The 21,613-nt window shown below is 39.9% G+C and overlaps 1 protein-coding gene across 1 annotated transcript in view; it reads right to left on the bottom strand.

The window, feature by feature from the left end:
* Positions 1 to 21,613, bottom strand: part of kcnh2b (potassium voltage-gated channel, subfamily H (eag-related), member 2b) — a 204,936-nt gene that overhangs the window by 177,020 nt on the left and 6,303 nt on the right. Inside the window, exon 2 of the mRNA XM_018673626.2 lies at positions 3,540 to 3,770. Coding sequence (XP_018529142.1) covers positions 3,540 to 3,770 — 231 coding nt within the window. The remainder of the gene's footprint in view (positions 1 to 3,539; positions 3,771 to 21,613) is intronic.

Genomic DNA, 21,613 nt, shown 5'->3' with positions numbered 1-21,613 from the left:
GTTTCCTCCTTGTGTGCATTATGGATGAGGTGTGTCCATGGTGTTCGATCAGCGGCTCTCCGATGGCTTAAAGGTGGCCCGCTGGGGTTACCTAAGACTCTGTGTCTGTGTCTTTGTGTGCTTGAGTGTGTGTGACTATGACTGAGAAAGAGGAGTCACCAGGGTCACACCCACCGACACACACAACACAACAAACACCCTGGACAGAATTTTTCAGTCATTCACTATCTTTAATTGAGTACAAATCAATGAGGATTTTACTAGTGACAAAAAGCTTAGTGTCTGCAGAAAGACAGAAACATTTTTTTATGTCCATAAAGGTATCATTTCAGTCAATTAAGTCATGATCTGCAATAACAGCTGCAAATCATTTACTTTTACTCACAAGTTACAATAAATCCATTCTTACATGCAGTAGACTAGAGTGTAAAGCGTTGAAGAGGAATGCCAAAATGGACACCCAATCAAAAGAGTGTCCCTTGGTTACTGAGACAGCATGATGAGGGCCTCTCTAACGCCATGGCAACAAGACAAACAAAAGTTCCCAGTCACAGAGAAGGTTGTCTAATGTGTAGGTGCAGTGTATGTATGTTTGCTGATACACTCTGAAGTATTGTCAGCTGAGCTCAATCACACTGCCACAGAAGATAACAGCTTTTAAAACTCTTCAATCCTCTCAGCACTCATGACTTCCTTACTAGAACATTCACAATGCTTGCTTACAGAGCTACTGTCTGCATAAAACACAATGCTGCAGGGTTTTCATAGGTCAGTTCAGGAGTCAGTTCAGAGACTAGAAGGCTCTGAGAGGGTGTAAGCCTCCACTGAAACTAAATTACTTTCCTAGTTGCCATAGTACACATTCACCACTTGACTAGTTGCAGCCAAAAACTGTAAACCATGGCGACAGAAAATACCTCTGCTTATGTTACATTGTCATGGAATAAGGATGATGATATAATTGTACACTCTGGAGATGCTCTGATGATATAATTAATCAATAGACTTGGCAGAGGGAACATCACTTGATTCACGTCGTTGATTTTATTCAAAGTAAATAAATCCATGCAGGACATGAGAATTCATTTTTCGTAGTGCAAAGGCCCATCTGTCAAAACAAATCCTGAAAACGTCCCTTGAAAACGACACAACGTCCCTTGGACCATGATTTAATCAAGAATATTCCTTTTTTTAATCCTTTATTATTCAATAGTAGGTTGTCTATGCAGTTTTTCCCAGTGAAGTCCAGTATCTAGTCATATAGTTTTAACAACACATTCTCATATAGGAGCTGCTCTGTATGATCGCTAGAGCAACTGGGAATTCTAATCCACTACTACTGTTTGGGCCAACAGAGCAGATGCTCAAGCTGGCAGCCACCAGGAATGATGCCATTAACTTGTCTTCAAGTACATCAAACTTATGTCTTTGTTATAGGAAGCTGCAGGAAAACGATGATCATATAATGCTAATGAGAAAGGTTCGCTCAAGAGCATGACAAAGGCAACAAAGAACTAGACCCCCATCTTCTCCAGAGGAGCTGTTGGGTCTGAATATGATGTGTGATAAACTGATGGAAACACCAAGCACACTGAAGTGACTCTATATGGATAAGTAAAGTTTAAAAGAAATATAGTTGCATCAAACATTCAACAAGGAGTCTACAGGGCTTTGGGCAGGGCTATGCCGCTATGTTAAGTACAATATCTATGAGGTATAATCAGATTCATCCTTGCATGAAAAACACTGGGTGCACTTTTCCATATTATATCCATATGCATTGTGTGTTCTCTGAACTCCAGCACTATATTATGGATATGTGATCACATTAGTCATTGTTTTGAGAATGGTAATTACATGAGTCATGTTGCTACTAAAACCATAACCTACAGTGGTATAAGATTTTAGTTAATATAATTACTTCTCTTTTGTCTGAGATGGGACAGCATAATCAACATAAAGCAGTGCATACGCCAACAGGAGCTTTACAGCTAACAGCCCCACACTGGCACAAAAGCCTTGCAGGCATTAAATGTTGTTGCTTCCAAAGCCTTTAACTATGTGTTGTTAGCGTGGTGGACTCTAGTTAACATGGCCAGTGAGACAGAAATGACAACACCTCTGTAATTCTATATACAGGGTCCTGGCTTTTTACGAGGTACTTTTGTATAGCAGATTGCTGGTGTATGTGTGTGTCCACATCTCCAGTATAAACAGTGGAAAGTGAAATGTGCAGAGTGGAGAGCTGGATTGGCAAAGCACTCCTCAGAAGTATCAGAGAGAGGAGACAGCTGGCGCCATCTCTGTGTTTCTCTTTTACTCTCTCTCACCACCAGCAACACTTTCAGATTACATGAGAAACTTACTCTCTGACAATCACCGTGTCCCTCTCATTCTCTCACTTTGTTTCTCCCATGTCTCACCCACTGGTACTTCTTCACTTTTCAGAGCTGTGCTGTTTTCCTGCCACTTAGTCATCTTGCCCTCTTTTTTCCCCTCAGTTTGTTTCAAGCCCTTTCCTCCTCCCTCCTTTTCCTCCATCTGCCTCTTTCTCTCCCTCCCCCCTGTTCCCTGCCCCTGCTGTTCTGGTGTCTGTCTACAGGTGGAAAATGTCCAGCAGATGCTTTGGCCATAGCCCAGGGAGTTGCTGACTTTATTACCATGGCAGCTCTTTATCGCCATGGAAGCCGTCTATCGTTGCAGAGACCAGGGTCCTGTTACCTGGTCCTGGTCCAGCTGGCATGTGTGTAGACATAAATACACTCTTGCCATTGGAGAGAATTCTACAAGGGTTTCCCCATGTACTTTCCTCTAAAGTACATCTTACTGTGAATGTTAACTTTGGGTCAGGTCTGTTGAAAACAAAAACCTAACCACAGCTACACGTGAGCTTTCTTTAATACAAAGTGGGACCAGTTCAAAAGTGCCATACTGTATTTTCTGCACTTCCACTGTCATCACAACAAGAAACATGGCACTAACAAGCTGCAAGAGACACAAGATACAAAATGGACTTATCAGTAAACAGTAGTAAGGTCATTCACACATAACGGTTCACACATAAACACGAGCTGGTGGGTGCCAAATGTTCTGCACACACCACACAAACAGATACTGAGAAACAAGTCCATATTATAGTGACAAAACCATTCAAACATCTAAAAACTGCACATACACACTTTCCTAAATACATTCACTCATGAGTGCCCTCCATAGTACATTCCCAATACAGGAATAACACAACAACTAAAATGGCATTTACTCTCCTGACCCAACAACGTCCTTCTCCAAACATAAAATACACACACACTGACCTTTTTTTTTATACATTCCATTTCTATGACTACATCAGCTCTCACTTTTATGTATTGTAAACACACACACTTTCCTTCCCCAGCAGGCAGACACTATGCTGTCTTTACACACCAGAGGATCATCTCCACATTCATCTCCCGTACAAGTCAACAGGATAAAAACAAATGTACATACACTTGCATACATCCACACAACCACCACTCAACACGTTTTTTTTCCCCTACCGTCTTTCCGGTAAAGGTCGATCTCCACCTTCCTCTCCTCCGACCCCAGCAGGGCCTGTGCCATCTGGGCAATAGCCAGTCGTTTGGTGTCTGGTCCGTACAGGAAGTTGCACGTGCACGGCTTCTGCATGATCTCAGCACGCGAGTAACCACACATGTGGCAGAAGCCATCGTTGCAGAAGATGATGGCACAGTTCTCCACTCTTGCATTGGCGATGACAAACTTACGACCTGTGGGTGGAGTGAGAAAATTTTATTTTTACTTCAGCTTTCTCCAGGACAGCAACACCACCTATCCAATTAATGGCACAGAAGTGTGACTGAAGAACAATGAACAAATTACTGCATGTGAGATGTTCTGCATATACCTAGTTTAAGCGTGCATGAGTATTTTTTTTAAAAAAAAACCTTCATGAGCATTTCCTCCACCGGAGTCGCCCTGTTGAGCACTGCTCATTAGGGACAACGAAAATCACGTGCGCACTTAGCTACTATAGCAGTCTTGCTAACAAATGCACACTTTCAAACATAATATAATATGCAAAGGAAGTGTAAAGTTATTCACCCTCAATCACATTGCAAAATCAAAACTTTGACAAACTGTGCCATTTGCAACCAGGTGCTGAACAATAAAAAACAAATATGACAATTCCGGTTTGGAGGACATATTTTCACCTGCTTGACGCTGTCTTGTCCTTGTCAGTTATTTAGGGCCTAATGATGGTATGTCACCTTCAAAATAAGAGGGTCACTTTCAAAATAAAATGGAAGTAATGCACAATACATCTTTATGGGAAAATACTGTAAGTATGGAGTCAATAAAAACTAAAAACAATACATTCTAATGTATAGCAGGACAAAAATATAAGTCATCCATATTTTGAGCAGAGGACACTGCTCACTGCTTGTATTCATTGTAATGTTATGAAGCAATTTTACTGTTGATGGCCTGTTGTGTCTTTAAGTGTATGATGTTATGGCTCTTTCCTCTGACAGTTTATCTTAATGCCAACTCAAAGGTGTATGTGTGCCCATATCTTTGCATGTGTGTGTTTATAAGTGTGGTCAAAAGTGTAAACCACAGATGTGACCTTGGTTAGCTCTGACTCCCACAAAGCACTGATGTGTGTCTCTCTCTAAACCACTTACTGTAGAAGGAGCCATTTAGTTCAGTGGCCTCTGCTCAATGTCAAAAGATGATCTTAATGCACTCAGAGAGCTGTTGTTATGCCTGAACACACACACACACACACACACACAGACAGACATACTTGCACATACTTCTCTACCCTGCACGCTGCCTCTTTGCTTTCAATGAATTGTGAATCCACTGCAAGTCCCAGGTTTGTGTGAGTTGAATCTCATGTGTTTCTTATGGAAACACATACAAACATAAATGTGTGGACATAAGGTCTGTGTGCTGATTTGACTGTGCTTGTGCTGCATCAGGGTGAGTGTGTGTCAGGCTGATAGATGGCCTCCACTAAAGAGTTTTAAGCTTCTGAAGAGCTCCTGTTACTTTCACTACTGGGCCCCACTGTGAGGGATACTGCACTCATAAATAGTCATACGAATGGTTAGAGCTAAGGAGGAAAGGCTGGACAAAGGATGAATACATTGACTGGGTAGAGAGAGTTTGGGGAGGAAGAATTACAGAAAAAAACAGGAGATAAATTGAGGAAGGGGATGGATAGAGGACAGGAATACAGTGAAAGAGAAGCAAGATAATGAATGGAGGTAGATTTGGAGAAATAGATATGGTGAAGAGGGAAAGAGGAGCAGTGATATGTCCAGAGATGGAAGAATCTGACCACATTTCTCAGCAGTTGGGTTGCATCAAATAAATGGACTGGAGACTGTTGTGAAAAAAAACAGTCACTTTTTTCTCCCAGGCTTCATCGGAACATTTCACTCTGTGGCTGTGAATTCAGTTCAGTTCAGTTCAATTAAAAACTTCACTTATCCCTGTGAGGAAAAACTTCTGAAGCAGCTTGCCAACCAGATCAACACATTCACAAAAAATAGATTCCCTGTAAATCACAGCTAATAATTTTACATAAGGAGGCTATGAGCTTAAAAACTAAATATGGAATTGGTAATGAATACATAGAGAAAATAAATATGAATATCTGAGACAAAAATAGACAAATTAATTAATCTGTATAAAGGCATAAAAGTGACCTATGCAATACTGAGAGAATGGATAGCAGAAAGGGTAGATACTTATAGTCACAAGTACCTTTATAGGTTAGTCATTACAAAGTTTACAGCTTCATATGTTAAAAAGAGCTGGCTGATTCACCTATAATATTATCTATTATCAACAATAAGTAATACATTGAATGGGGAAAAAAAAAGTTTCCATGTCAGAGAGTTGCAGTTTTGTCCTATGGATAACCCAGACATTCACAGCACAGCTACTCTTAATGCTCAGCTCTACAAAAAGCAACCAATGTTAGCTACAGGCCATTAGCATTAGTGTTACTATTCTGTGCATACAGTATCTGCAAAGTTTGATGCACACAGAATAAACAGTGGCTGGAAAGCTGTAGCAAAATGATTAAGAAATGTAAATAAACAGTCACAAACAGATGGGAACAATCATATTGAGTCAACTCTCCTATTTTGGTAATGCAGGAGAGTTTATTCATAGCATATCTGGACCTACTATGCAGCAATAAGTATCTTATTCTATGCATTGATGAATCTAAAAGTACAGGATAAGATATGATTTCAAGTGCAAGCTGAATGCAAACTTTGGCCATGGCTACACTTCAGTCATTGCAATGTATCCTGCAAACCACAATCGTGTTTGGAGCCTGGTTACATGAGAGGCTCCATCCCACATGTAGTCGTCTCTCATCCTCCAGCAGGAATCTAAGAGTGCTATGCCACTTACATAGTTCAGAAAAGGCAACTTTTGTGCCAACAAACTTCAACTCCCTATTCCTATTCTAAAGTGGCAACACCACTGTGTTAATGTTTTCTGCAGGGTGGAGGATAGATGGATCATAATTCAGGATTCTTGAGTAGCGCTCTGTCTGGTTCTGTCTGCTAAAGTTTTCAACAAAGATAACGGTCACTCAGAGAGTTTCCAAACACATTTGAAGGCCACTAACAAGGCCACATTTCAAGCAAGACATGTCCATTATAATGAGAACAAACTCTTTAAGGCAAAGGAAACAATTTTTCAGTACAAACTTGCATATGGGAGGTGTTCATCAGAGGAGGTTTTTTTTTTTTAGAGTCTTGGATAAAGGACAGAGTCATTAACATTTTTTAGGTGACATAAATAACTTTAATTCAGCAACAAGGTTATTGTTGCAGTGAACAAGCCAAGCAGGTCCTTAATGCACCCTGGGTCTCAAACAGCCTGACACTTTATGTAATTTCCATTCCATGTTGGGAGATCTTCACAAAGGCTGCTGGTGATAAATCTTCCTCAAGGACTCCAGCTGCGAAAAAGGAACAGTACCTTATTGCAGCAGTGAACTCTCAGAGGTTTAATTCCTATAATTGCTAATTGCTCAGTTTCTCAGATGTTGCAGACCTTGCACCTAAAACACAGGGCCAGCTCCTGGGAAAATGGATTTAAAATGTTGGTGAATGGTAAAGGATGTCCAGTGTATTTTTCCACTGTTTGTAATGTTTAGAAGTTTGTTTTGGCATCAAAAACCAGTAAGAACCAGATGACACTGGAATGACTGAACTAACAGCCTGAGTCTTGATTTGATAAATCAAAGACTTGTAATTGATCACAATTGATTTAGGTGCATTTACTTGTCAAATGTGCTGTGGTTCTGAGTACATTCATCCTATAAATCTAGACTAGAAAATGAATCTAGGTGCCAGATGAAAATATAATATACACAATACACATGCAATAACTCAGGGTGACAACTCTTATAGAGGCCCACATCAGAATCAAATTGAATGATGCCAAAAATCCATTGAGTAGTATGAGCACTATGCAATGCATCATCATAAATCCATAGGACCAGTAGGAATAAATAGGATTGATAAGGATTGTTGATTCACCAACAATCCAGTCTCTACAATCTGTCAGAATGTGTTAATATATGTATAAATCATCATTATTAAAACCTTAAAAACTGCTAAGACCCTTTGAATGAACTTTCACATACAGTAGACACAGGTGAGAAGTGGCTAACCATGAGCCATGAAGGGCCAGTGCTCTGCAGGTTTTCATTCCAAATGAAGACTTAGCTCTTCTTCAAGAAGAGGGAAATAATCCATCAGTGAAATCACCTGCTAAGGTGACTGGTTGGAAATTAAAACCTGCTGACTGTTGACTCTTCATGCCACATGGTTGGTCACCACTGCAGTACAGCAAGACTGTGACTGAAATTACTCACTTATTCCTTCATTCACAATTCTCTTTATAAAAGACAGTCAGTGATTTATCTCTATTATCAGAAGTAAATTAAGATTTTTGACACTTAAAAATCATTATATTGTATCATTGCTGACAGATGTAGTGTTGCATAACTGTAATTTTTGCATCTATAAAATGTGATGCACCACATTGTTGAACTGTTAAAGGAAAGTTTTTCACATATCATGGACACTCTCCACTGAACATCAGTGAATTTATTCATTCAGAGTTAGATTTTGGCCACAGCTATGTTGTACATTCAGCAATTATGATTCAGCTACATTGGTCATCCAAACCAGCTACAGAGGTTATCCATTCAACCAAACTGCCCTACATTCAGCACAGAAAAAGGACATGATGTCATGGTTTCAGTATGGTCAATAGTCAACAAACTGCAAAGAGACTGGATGCCCTGGTGGCCTAGTGGTTAAGTACAGATTCGTGAACTGCAACATCCCTGATCTTGCATCTTGCAATGGACCTTCACTGTATGTCATTCCCCACATCTATCTCATCATTCCCTGTTAATGTTAGCCATGGCTAAATGAACTCTCCCTAGAGTGTTATTGTTGTATCTAAAAATCCTTGGCCAGCTACCTCCACCAGTTTGAGCCAAACTCTCCAGTCTCTCTCCTCTGCCTCTGTCAACTCAGCAGACCTAAGCATAGCCCTTGAGAAAGAAAGTGAAACAAATGCATGTTGATGAACTACTGTATATCTCATCAATACTCACTATCTGGGTCTCCCTCTACCCATTCCCAAGATTTTGGGAGTAGGTAATGTATCATGTGTTGCCCCTATGATAAATGAATGAATGAGATTAAAACAAAGTCCACACACTGAGGCAATTTTTCTCACTAAGTGTTCCTCATTAGACTTCATTATGAAACAGCCCCTGAACAGGAATTATCCCTTAACAAGGAAGAGGGTAGACAGTCATTATTCCCTATAAATTCTGTTTCTGAAGCAGTTCACAGAGGTGATGTGTAGCAATTCCCCCTCTGAACCAGTGATTTATAAGTCAATTTATAACCATTGGGAAGAGGCCAGTCCTGCAATACTCAGATATTTCTGCACACTTCATTTCTTTTCAAAATCACCTATTGGCCATTGATATTTAAGACTCTTATCTGCGCCAAACTCTTTGTGCACCACATTGTTTTGGAGGAATTGTTCCACTGCTGCAGTTATTATTATGCTGGAATGAGTTTTGAAACTGCAGTTAAATGATTTATGGATGCTGGAAAGATTTGTTCCTGTATCAATTGTCAAGCCATAACTTGGACATGTGGGTTATTACCGCATTGATTGAGCGCATTTTTGTGTGTGTGAGTGAATGTGTCTGCGTGTGTGTGTGGATGTGGGTGTTGTGTTTACTTTCTCAGCAATGTGCACACATAAGAAATTTGTAAGAGAACAGATGATGATGCAACAAAAAAACTTGGATGAGAGAATAAGGAGGGAATGGAATAAGAGAGAAAGCAGCAAGACACAACACAGTGTGACCCTGTGTTAAAAATACAGAGACACAGCAAGCACCTCACATGCTGATAATAAAAAGGCTCCTAATCAAGAGGGCAGTAAAAAATACACTCATCCTGCTTCTTTTACATACAATATGTTTGCATGCATCACCAAATTATGAACACGTACATATAAAAGATATATAAAAAAGAAATATGTAAAAGTGGCATTATAGTGTCTAAGATTGACATTTTGTTTATCTGAAAAATATGTCAAAAGAGGTTAACAAGGTTTCATACTTTTCATACACTTTCTCTAACCTTCACCAAGTAGTTTTAGTCACTTAAACCAAACACAACTTTAACTGTAGCACTTGTGTCACATTTTGTTGGGCAACAACAAATTATATTTGTCTTACTGATAGCAGAATCAACAAAATTATTTTTGTAATGTTCATTTGTAATGTTTTGGAAAGCAGTGACAGATGACCTATGTTGCTGGTCTTGGAGGACTTGCTGATTATAGGTGCATCCTTACCATCTATTTCACCTCTTACACTCCATACAGATTTATTAAAACCTGCTTTTGATATCTATTTTTTGCTTACCATGATGCCATGTATCTCATGTATCAAAATCTATTTTCCATTTTCAACAAGCCAAATGTAACAACAAAATACACTGTTTCTGACTGCTGATCATTTTCTGATATGATGTCCCTGAAGGCAAGAGGACATCATTTGTCAGTGCCTTGCAAATAGAGATAGACAGAATATCTGACACCACTGAGGTTAAGGTTTAGTTAGGTTTAGGCACAAAAATGATTTGGAAGCCAAAATGGCAAAACCATATTACCATCTAACTACTTTTGTTTCTTGGCCTCATTGATCCCTTTTTAGTATTGGAGCCATTTCAATATGAGTACAATGGTATTATAACTGATGAAACTGATGGCCAAACCTACCAAGATAATGCACAAGTTATCTTTAAAGCCACTAGTGACCAAAAATGGGACTTTCCCTATTTCTCTGCCACACCGCATCCAATGAAGAAATATGCAATAAAACCATACAAAAGCATGTGCACTTGACAGAACTCTATATGACATCAATCAAGTCAACTAGTCTACATTTAACCACAGTTATGCTCTTCATGAAACCCAAAATCCTGTCAGCAAAATCTGAATTTTTCCCATTCCTTCCTCTGCCTCCCACAAAATACCCATCAATCAAAGCCATGCTACAAGAATCAAATCTGACTTCACCCATTTCTTCGACAGAAAGTGAACATCCATCAACAGCAGGGCTCCAAAATGAAAACGTCTGTGCACATTTCTCCCTGCGTTAAGCACACAATTATCACAGCCTCTTCCCCCTTCCTTCATAAAACAGACATATCATCTATCAAAGCTGCCCATTCTAGATTCAACAGGCTGTTCACATGGGACACATAAACTGGTGGAAGGACCTGTTCAGATATTCATGGAAACAGTGGAGATCTGTGATGTGGATGCACTCGATAGCCTGCCTCCATGAATTAGCGGCGGCAGCAGCCCTCAGAGGCTCATAAAGCTTGATGGGTTTGTCTGGCTGCAATGAACACTGGGTAATACAAAGGCAGAGGTGTGTGTGTATATGTGTGTATGTTGTACATTTCATTTTCCAGCCTTTGAATATGCTTTTCAGTCACTGATAATGACCAAACAAAAATGGTTTTCTACCCTAGAGCCTGAGTCCTTTAAGGTGTATGAGAGTTTACAGGAAATGATGAGGCATGTTTGGATAAATGTAATCATTCTTCACACAGATACATACACACACATTAAGATGAGATTAAAAAAGGAATCATGATGCATAATGGTACATTCTGAGTACATTTTAGCTCAACCACAAGAAAAGCGGCAGGTGAGAGAGGGTTAGGGGCATAAACAGGGAGAACAGAGGGAGAACAAGCATTATTAAAGGATGTAACTAGTCTAAAAATATAAAGACACATTAGAAGAGGAATGATAGTGTAAGAATGTTTAGATAGACCTACACTGATGTAAAAAGGAGGACAGACAAATAGAGCAACAGGAGAGAGAGGCACAAGACTTTGAAAAGCAGTTAGCCAAGGTTTTTTTTTTGTTGCCAGTCAGTGTTCTCACCACAGCTGGATATGAGGGAAAGCTGGCATTATTCTGCCAGGGAGGGGGTCAGGTACTGTATTATTACACTGCAGGCATTCACAGAGGAAAATGAAAGAGAATATTTGGAACCAGCAGGCAAGGTGTTTTCAGATTAAACAGGGGTAATGGTGGCCAACTATTCACAGCAAGTGAAGTATATTTCCATTTTGCTAGGTGGACACTTCTCGCAAAGGTGCTTCATAATGTCAGTTCACAGGTAGAGCTATTTAGATTTCTTGACTTTCATGACCCTCAGTCAGTATCCTACACGTCTCTGTTATCTGCTGTTATCTAACCCACAAGGTATCTGTGTGTACGGAGATCCAAAGTGTCAACATTAAACAAATAAGACATTATGACATAAATTATATGAATAGATACATATAAAAATGTAGCCATGAAATTATGATGTGATATTTAAGGAAAAATGAAATATAAATAAAAATATAAAAAATATAATGATAAAAAATTGTTCATGGTAGGTTATTTTCATTATATTTCAGTGGTTCTTTTGGATATTCAGTGGTTCTTCTTTTTTTTTTACTCCCCCCATAGTAATTTATTTAATATTGAATACTTTGGGTCTCTGTACCAATGTTCCCAGTGCACGTTCCTTTGCTCAGGAAAACAATTGTCACTGTCTCCACACGCCACAGTGTGCAGTAGTTATAATTTAGGTACTGTAATCCAAGAGCTCCTATCCATCTTTGGTTTTGGTGACATCACTGACCACTCCTTGCTCTCTCCCTACAATTTCCCCCTAATGAGCTTTTGAAGGGAGTGAGCTGATGGAGAGGCTGATTAAAGACAAGCTGCTGCTGCTGCTGCTGCTACTGCTCAAGAGGAAAACACCATTTCATATTCCTACTGACACACAAACACACACACATACACATATAAGATCTTAGACGCACGTACACGCTCTCATAAACCCACCAACGCAGACTGAATAATTCACTAAGACCAGACCTTGGGGGCTTTGCAGTCTGCAAGTTTGTGTGTGTGCATGTGGTGTGTTTGTATGTGTGTGTGTGTGCGAGTGTGTATCTGTGAGTGTGCGTATGTGCTTGGAATCTCCCTGAGTACACTGCGTAGGCGGATAAGGAGGGAAGCCCATGTGTTAGAAGCACAAGTCAACATATCAGCTCTGTGCCTGCTAGCTACAGAGACAGAGAGATAAAGAGAAAGAGTGAGATTAAAGGCAAAGGAGAGAGAGAGAAATGAATGGAGAAATAAACGGGGAGAAAGGATGAAAAAGATAAAGAGTATAAGAAACAGAAAAAGAAAAAATAGAGAAAGAAACAGACGTGTGTGATTGGTTGGTTTACTGGTATAGACAAAGCAAATGCAGAGATAGGCTGAAGATGTTTTTTGTCTCTTCCCATTTCTAACCGTGCAATTGCCATGGAAACTGAAGATTTGACACATGCTAAATTCTCTAACACAGAGAACTGACACTCACATTAAATTCAGACTAAATGTAGGACCCTTTATATGCGGTGTCTCTTATATCAGCCAGCTCATGGGCATCCAGAAACATCACCACTACAGTTTAGATTCCTGCAGTAATCACAAATAAATATCAGTCTACAGATACCAAATTATTTGTAATTATATTTACATGATAAGGATATATTTCAGTGCATACATTGTCTCAATGAGCCACAGTTTATAGCAGCTCTGGTTGTTTGATTCTCTCTGATTTATGTGATGTTTTCCATCCTTGGCCCAGTCCACGTCGTACACTGGTGTGGATAAACTCCTCTGACTTGTTTACCACCATTAGGACATAAAAGTCATTAGATGCTTTAAAACTCCAAGACAAGCGGCTCAATGAATCCTATTTATTATAAGAGAAGAGCAGGATTTTCGTAGAGCAGGATCATTTTGTGGGTACAAAACACCCACAAACAGTGGCTCTGTCCTTAAGGTGAACCTGCAGAGATATTAAGGTTCTGAAGGTTTTGTGGTTAATGTTGACTTCTTATGACTCAGCACTGGTTAGATGTTCTGACAGTCCAGCAGTGTAAGAGAGTCTCAGTGGGATGTGTTCTGGCAGTCCCTCTCGACTGAGTAGTGTCAATCCTGGTCTTAAGTCAGGGTGGCGATGTCATCATCCACTCCTTGTACCCACTGGTCCAGAATACCCAGTGGAGACAAAGGAGAGAACTCCATTTTCTGATGCAGACCATGAGATCTGGGTGCAAGCTCCAGAAATAGTAATGGACCTTGAGGTAATATTAGGTTTTCAAACTAACATTGCCAAGGTCAAAATGAACTTTCACACTCACATTTTTTTTATCTATTTGTTACATCAGTGCATAGATTTTATTGTATTATGTTGTTAAACATCATTTTTGCACCTTGCTCTCCACTGCCATGGACTGCAGTTGTATTTTTTCTGGCAACACTGGTCAAAGCTATTGAGTTTCAGAGAAATCATGACTAGGAATAACACATTCCATTGAGTCATATGAATTGTAAGTGGGAGTTTCTAGCTCAACACTAGTATTTTCTTAACAGCCGTTAGAACTAAAAGAAAGAATTCCTCTGAGAGAAAGTGATGAGTCATCATTTAAAGGTAAAGCCTTTGGAAAGGAATAAAAGTTCTAATTACAAGTGGTAACAAAAAAAGGTTCACATCTGGACATCCCCTCATTATATGTGAGTAAACTTCCACTTCTGTTTTAGTATAAAGGGGGAATATCGCTGGAGTTGAAAATACTTCATAGGGCCCAGGTCAAATCTATTTGTGACTTCTATTTACCACTATCTACTTTATAGAACCCTTTGCTGTTTGAGCTGTGTGCCCGTATAGTGCACACCACACAGTACTGGTAGCTCTAAACCTGATCAAGCTTCCAGCTGTCAGTTCACAGGTGGGACACATTCCTGTCCAAGTCAGAAAAATAATTATATCTAACTGTCATCTGGTGTGCTGCGCTTGGCGAAAGCATTACTGTATTTCCCCAAAATGAAAACGCTGCCACAGCACAATATGTCTTTCCAAAATTTACTCATATTTTCATCCCATTAGAGATGCTGGCCGGACATTCTGTTGGCAAGACAGAAGTGTACGCTGTTGGAGAAGTGCTGATGTCATCAGTGTGAGACAGCTGACAGGAGGATGGGGGTTCCTGTCATGTTTTCACTGCCCAAGCATTTATTTTAGTCCACTTAGTGTTGTAGTTTGGAACAGTTTCTAAGCACAGTGTATGAATAATAAATTTCCACCAATGTGCTTTCATTTATTTACTGAAAAGTGTTGACAGATACCTGTTGTTTTCTGCGTCAGCACTTATCATGGGGTCTACACAACACATACAGTGGCCTCAGAAAGTATTCCACTCACTTTCTGTACATTAAATTGCGTGTGTCATTCTACAATTAATAACCCATAATTAAAAAGTTAAAACATGTTTTTACAAATTTTTGCAAATATTATCAAAAAATGAAACCTCTTATCTACAAAAATATCCAGACCCTTAATATTCAGACCCTTAATATTCAGACCCTTAGTAGAACAGTACTTTGTAGAAGTGCTGTGCACTGTGGAGCAGGTGTTCTCCAAGGACCTCTGTGTGTTTGCCTGCTTTCATCCTTCCCTCAGTTCTGACTGGTCTCCCTGTTGTTGAGAGGCATTCTCATAGCATGATGCTACCACCACCATACTTCACCACAGGAATGGTGAGAGCCAGGTGATGATCAGTGCATGGTGTTCCCCAGACATAGTGTTTGGAGTTTTGCCCAAAGGGCTCAGTTTTGTCTCATCAGACCAGAGAATGTTTTTCCTCATCCTCGCAGAGTCCTTTAAATGCCATTTGGCAACCTCCAAGCAGGCTGTCATATGCCCATTACTCAAAGTGGCCTCTGTCTAGCCTCACTACCACAAAGACCTGATTGATGGAGTGTTGCTAATATGACTGTCCTTCTTCCATCTCTGAAGAGGACTTCTGAAGCCCTCGTTTACTCAGTTTGGCTGGACAGCCAACTCTAAGAAGTGTGCTGATGGTTCCAAACTCTTGTGAACACTCAAAGCTTTAGAAATTGCTTTAATAACCTTGCCCTGGTCTATGTCTAGCCACATTTATATTGCAGAGGTCTATGGAGATTTCTCTACATTTAAAGGTTTTTGTCCCATGCTGTGTGAATTGTGGGACCTTATATACACAGGTGTGTGCCTTTCCAATGTCCCATCAATTCAGTTTGCCACAGGTGGACTCCAATAAGTTCTTGACTCATCTCAAGGATACTCAAAGCAAACAGAAACCTCCTGACCACACTTTGGAGTGTCCCAATGAAGGGTCTGAATACTTTTATATATAAGAGATTTCAGTTTTTCAGTTTCAGTTCTTCATAAATTTGCAAAAAAAAAATAAATAAATAAATCACTTTGTTTTTATGGATGACTAATGTTAGATTGGTGGACAAAAGTGGCAGTTTTACATGAAAATATGATATGAAAAACACACGGCTTAGCCCACAATATCTAATTCATTTTAATCATACCTACTACGTTGGCAAAGTGAAGATTCCAACACTGATTACTACAGAAAAGATGTTTGTATTTCTACTGTCACAATCCCTTCATCCATTAGCTATACTGCTTATCCTTTATGGGTCACATGAGGCTGGGGCCAATCCCAGCTGATATCTGACCACCTGATATCTGATATCAATCAAACTCTCTAAATTTAGCTAGATTGGTCTGATGCAGGCTTAATGTGGCCTGATAGAAATACGCGCAAATGCATCTGAAGGTCACCTGACTCAAAGCTTCAATACGCTCCTTCCACACAGCTCAGGATCCAGTCATACGATGTGGCACTTTTCACAGAGTACACACCAGTCCAGTCACCCAACTGTCGTTAGGAGTGATAATCCCATAATCACTGCAATCCTTAAGTGGGCTGTTTCGCTCTGAAGTGTCTCAGGCTACAGTGTGTACAGCATCTCCCCCTGCCTTAACGAGGTTATGCAGATTTATGCAAATGAGGTTTAATCCCCGGGACACTGGGGACTTTGGGGTCTTTAAGTCGGTTAGCTGGCCTTTTCTGAGCTACTGCTCTTGGGGTGGTACAGGAGTCACGGTGAATGAGAGAGGGAGTCCGAACAGGCGACAGGGAGACAAAGAAAGAGTGTATGAGAGAGGTGTGATGAAGTTTTAGAAGAACCTGGAGGAGGGAGACTTGATGAATGGGAGGGTGAGAGTGAAAGGGCAGCTGCCAGGAGATAAAGCCATGACAAATAGAGGTACAGGCAAAGGGCTGAGAGGAGAAGGACGGGAAAATACTGGGAGCTGCCAAAGCACTGGTGCTGTCCCACTTGGCTATGTTTTTCCTTTATACTCTGACTTTTTTGGAATTCAGAAAGATTAGACGGTGATAAACAGGCACTCCCACACACTTCAGCTACTGAGCCATAAAAACTAGAACACTTATTGATCACAACACTCATATCTAAGATAAGATAATGCATTCAGTTTGACTGAGTAAGATTATAATAAAGACGGTTATTATCTCCAGTATGCTGTAACAGAACTTTTATTTGTTTCTATATGGAATGAAGTATTCTCTCAAGTCCTGTATGCATTACTTATTATACTGCTCAGCTGCAGATATCTGTTCAGATTGCTGACACAACACACAACCTGCAAAGGATTGTTCCATATAGAAAGACAGGTGATTCTGTAAAACCCAAGATTAGTGTCATTCAAAACCACGTTTTTAATATGATTTCTCTCTACACTATACGCAGTTAAATCATGGTTATAACAAATTAAGTATGTTTATGGCTGCATTAAGCTTGGGCAGCTAAAAGACTTGAAAGATTGAAAGATTGTGGTTACACCTAAAAGAAAAATGGGAACTTTAAAAGTAATAAACTCCAAGTCTGCAGAAAAGTCAAATACACTAAATGCTCAACCACCACCCTCAGCCCCACACCTACACAGCGGCTCAATACGCAACAATCCATCCATCTATCAGGTATACCGCTTATCCTTTGAGGGTCAGTTGTGGATTGCTTGAGGCCAACTGCTTGATGGTTTGTGGTTACTTGAAACACTAAACAATGGGAATATCAAAGCTTGCATGCTTACGTTTTTTTTTTCTTTTCTATAACAGACATATAATCTCCAATGACTTGTGACAGGCAGGAAGACAGGTGAATGTTCAAAGGTACAAACCTGCTCATGCATCTGAATTATCATGATGAATATTTACTCAAAGCCAAAACCAGACACTAATGGCCCACAAAATAGTGCACCACTCGTTTCCTACTGGGAAACTGTTTACTGCATTTTCACTTTGTGCCATTCTCTCTTCATTCCTCTTTGATTTTGTTTCAGGGAAGATGCTGCCCTTTTTCCAGTTTTACATCAAGGTATGGAATAAACATCCTGATTGCCTCTGAGTCCCAGAGCATCACCTGACAAGTTGCTGTTGATGCATTCAAGCTTGTCTCATCTATTCATCTCGGCAGGAAAAAAGACACGGTGGAAATGCGTTTGATGCTTCAGTCTTTGGGTCTTTGGGGCACAATATATATATATTTTTTTATAAAAGCACAGCCAATTAGAAGCAAGTGTGTGTCATGATGTGAGAAAACAGATTGGGAGCTCATCTTCCCTCCAATCGCTGCTGAAGCCACAAACATTAAGCCTTATCTTTTTCTCCTAATGTTCTCGATGCCCTGGCAGCTTTTGCATACATTCAGTGTTCTCACAGGGGGACCAGCATGCTCTCAGCTTTACTGACTACAGTGAACACCAAGCCGCATTGACTGGTACACTTGATCATGATGAAATTGCAATGCAATCCAAACATAACTATTAAAGTAAAGACACAAAATATCCACTTTTGCCAGATTTTGCCGGTCTGATCTTTATCAACCATGTTACACCCAATCTCACATTTTTATAACAAGACTTGAGTCAGGTCTGTGCCCAAACAACAGCAATTATTTAAGTCAATGATGGCCTCTTAAGCCAAAGTGCCAAATATGGTATCACCCAGTAAATCAACTATTCATGTATGCATTATGCTTTGCAACTGTTTGTATGAATGCTTAATGCAATCCAGTCAAATAAAAAATAAATTTCTTTTCATTTTGAATATACAAAAAATACATGCAAATAGCTAAGCTTCATGCTTGTGTGCTACTGTTTTCATAACAGTTCCAGCTATGAGGTCAGATTTGACCATGTAAATGTACTAGAGGAATTGGAGTGATGAGGCCTTTATGTATATGAAGAGTTTGATTTGAATTCCAGAAACAACTTTATGATTGTTTGTTATTGCTAGTTCAGTTGTACAGTTAGTCCAACAAATCTGAAGTGTTTGCTTAGCTGAAATTATACATGAACCAATTTCTAAGTACTAGGGAGTTTACTATGAAAACAGACTGATTTTCTCAGCAGGAGACGGGACAATACAACTGTCATTCAAACATACAAATCCAAACACGCAGCCTTCTGATTCCTACTGTATATGCACAAACCCTTCTAAGATCACTGTTGGGTTGGTGGCCCAGAAACACTGTTTGATAACAACAGGATCACAAACACATCAACATACCAAACAGCTATTAAGAGAAAACTAGATACATTTGATCACAAAAATCTACACAATCTTGAAAATATGCAAGAAGAAAACAAAACAACAGATACATTTTTCTTTGTTGTGTTGCTGTCTGGCAGCTGAGTTAGACTGACTGGATTCAGGTGGATCACTGCAATGCTATTTGAAGAAAGTGAAAGAAAATTTTGAACAAATATCTTAGTTTGCGGGGTTTCTATTGAAACAGAATCTCTTGAGGCTTAGCGTTAAGTTGAATGTCATGGCAGACTCCACGGTACTTGTGTGATGAGCAGATGTAATCCAGATGAAGTTGCTAATCATCAAGTGTAAAGAAGCAGAAGAATTCATGTCTTAAGACTTTATATTAACTCCACTATACTGAATAAAGGACAAATAATCAGATTTTAGGCACATTTATCTTGCATTTCCAAAGTTTTGTTGCTTATCTCAAGTATTTGGATGTAGTGTTTTTAAAGTCATTTTTGCTTCCCTTGGATCATCTGGGGGTTGATCTCAACATATTTCTCTAGATTAATCAATGACCTGCAGCCAGGATTGATATACAGTAAGCCCTGTACTTAACTTGAAAATGGAAAGCTGGAACTAAAGGGCACACACACACACACAAACCTCTTCCCTCTCAGCACCCACAGCAGGTGCCATGTTACTCGTTTGGATGCTTGCCCATTGAGATCAGAAGGTAGTTAGGCATGGCAGCACAGTGGGCATCAGCTGGGCACCAGAGAGGTGAAGAGAGGGAGTGAGGGAGGACAGAGAGAAAACAGGTTGTCAAAGGAGACAAAGAGCAGAAAGACGGAAGGAGTGAGGTGCAGAGGGAGGGTAGTGAGACAGAAGAGTGTTTACAAGCTCTGAGGGTTTACAAGTGTGCGCGCTTGTGTCTCTTGTGTTCTTTTGTGTGGCCGCTTGGTAACGTGTGGGTGTATGTCTATGAACAGGAGAGAGGGAAGAAGACAGGAGGAGAGAGAGAGAGAGAGAGAGAGAGAGAGAGAGAGAGAGAGAGAGAGAGAGAGTGTGTGTATGTGTGTGTGAGCGAGAGACAAGTGATTTCACACCAATAAAGTGCAATCTTGAGGCACTGACTCACTCCTGACTCCAGCAGCAGTGTAGCAGTGTTGCTGTGTTTACACCCTCTGAGTGAAACAGATGGAGCAGAGAAATACAGCTAACCACCGGACAAGACCCTCAGTCTTGTATTTATTCTGTATGGGTACAGTATAGAAACTACGGAAGCCTCTATGTAGAAACATATTGATACTGCTTGGAGGACAACCATGAAGCTGTAGGCATGTGCAGGAGGGAAAAAGCACAACGATAGCTACATTTTCATCTTTCACAGCCTAAGGAGGAGTAAAATCCAACAGAGCCTACAGATGGAGCCCTCAAATGTCTCCTCACAGCCTAATCCATGTATGTAAGAGATATGTTGCTGTGTGTCTTATATTTGCATGCACCTAGCGGTTACGTGTCTTTTCACATAGGCATTTCTTCCTCCCAGCACTGGGAACATCAAGGCTCTGCGCCTTACGCAACTCACAGCCAAGGTCATCAAAGCATAAGGAAGCACATAAGCAGTGAGCTCTAAAAGCTCAGGTGAATGACCGGCTGGATTGACTCAGCTAAAGAAGAAATTTATGGAATGATTAATACAACTACTATAGGTTCCATAGATTATACTGTAGCTACAAACTGCAAAGACCACTGAGACAAACATATGATTTTTTGATATATAAATAAACTTGTCTGGTGTTTCTCTATATTTTTCTTATTGTCAACAAATAACATGAAAATAGTCTGTCTGTTTCTGACTTTCCTTTCCTCAGCCTCAAAGCCCACAGTTCCAAGTGTTCCAGTCTTTATCTAAAGCAACTTAGCACATAAACTTTACTCGAACAGGAAGAAATGCTGTCTTTGTTTGAATCTATTTTCAGCTTTGGATTATTAAACATTTGGTGTATTATTGAATGTTTCCAACAGCAGAATATGTTGAATTGTGTAAAAATAAATGACTATGTCCATGTGAAAATTTGATTATAAGATATTGTGTGTGTGATGACTTTGGACAACAACAGATTTCTATGGCACAAAGGACTTAAGATATATCAGGCTTTGCATACACTTCAGTTGTTAGTAGGATATTTTGCCCTCTACAATTATTACTGCATCTAAGTCATGCCTCCAATATTTTCAAAAATGTCCTAATTCTCTAGAGTTCAAAAGGCAGCTCCCACCACTAACCAATCAGCTGGCCTAAAACTGGAGCCAATCACTTTTTGGCGTGCTCTATGTCAGAATTAGCTGCAATTAGTGTTTTTTGTGTGACAGTTAAATGTAGAGAAAACTATTTCTAAGAGATTCACAACATAACATTACCTGGAGTTAGTTTCTAGAAAGAGTGTACCTTTTCCTACTGTGTGTGTGTGAGGGTGGGTGGGTGTGTGGGTGGGGGA

This window comes from Lates calcarifer, linkage group LG24 (assembly GCF_001640805.2).
Source record: "Lates calcarifer isolate ASB-BC8 linkage group LG24, TLL_Latcal_v3, whole genome shotgun sequence".
In the NCBI taxonomy this organism is placed as follows: Eukaryota; Metazoa; Chordata; class Actinopteri; family Centropomidae; genus Lates; species Lates calcarifer.
The sequence above is the reverse complement of the archived record's forward strand: the minus strand, read 5'-3'. Positions and strand labels throughout refer to the sequence as shown.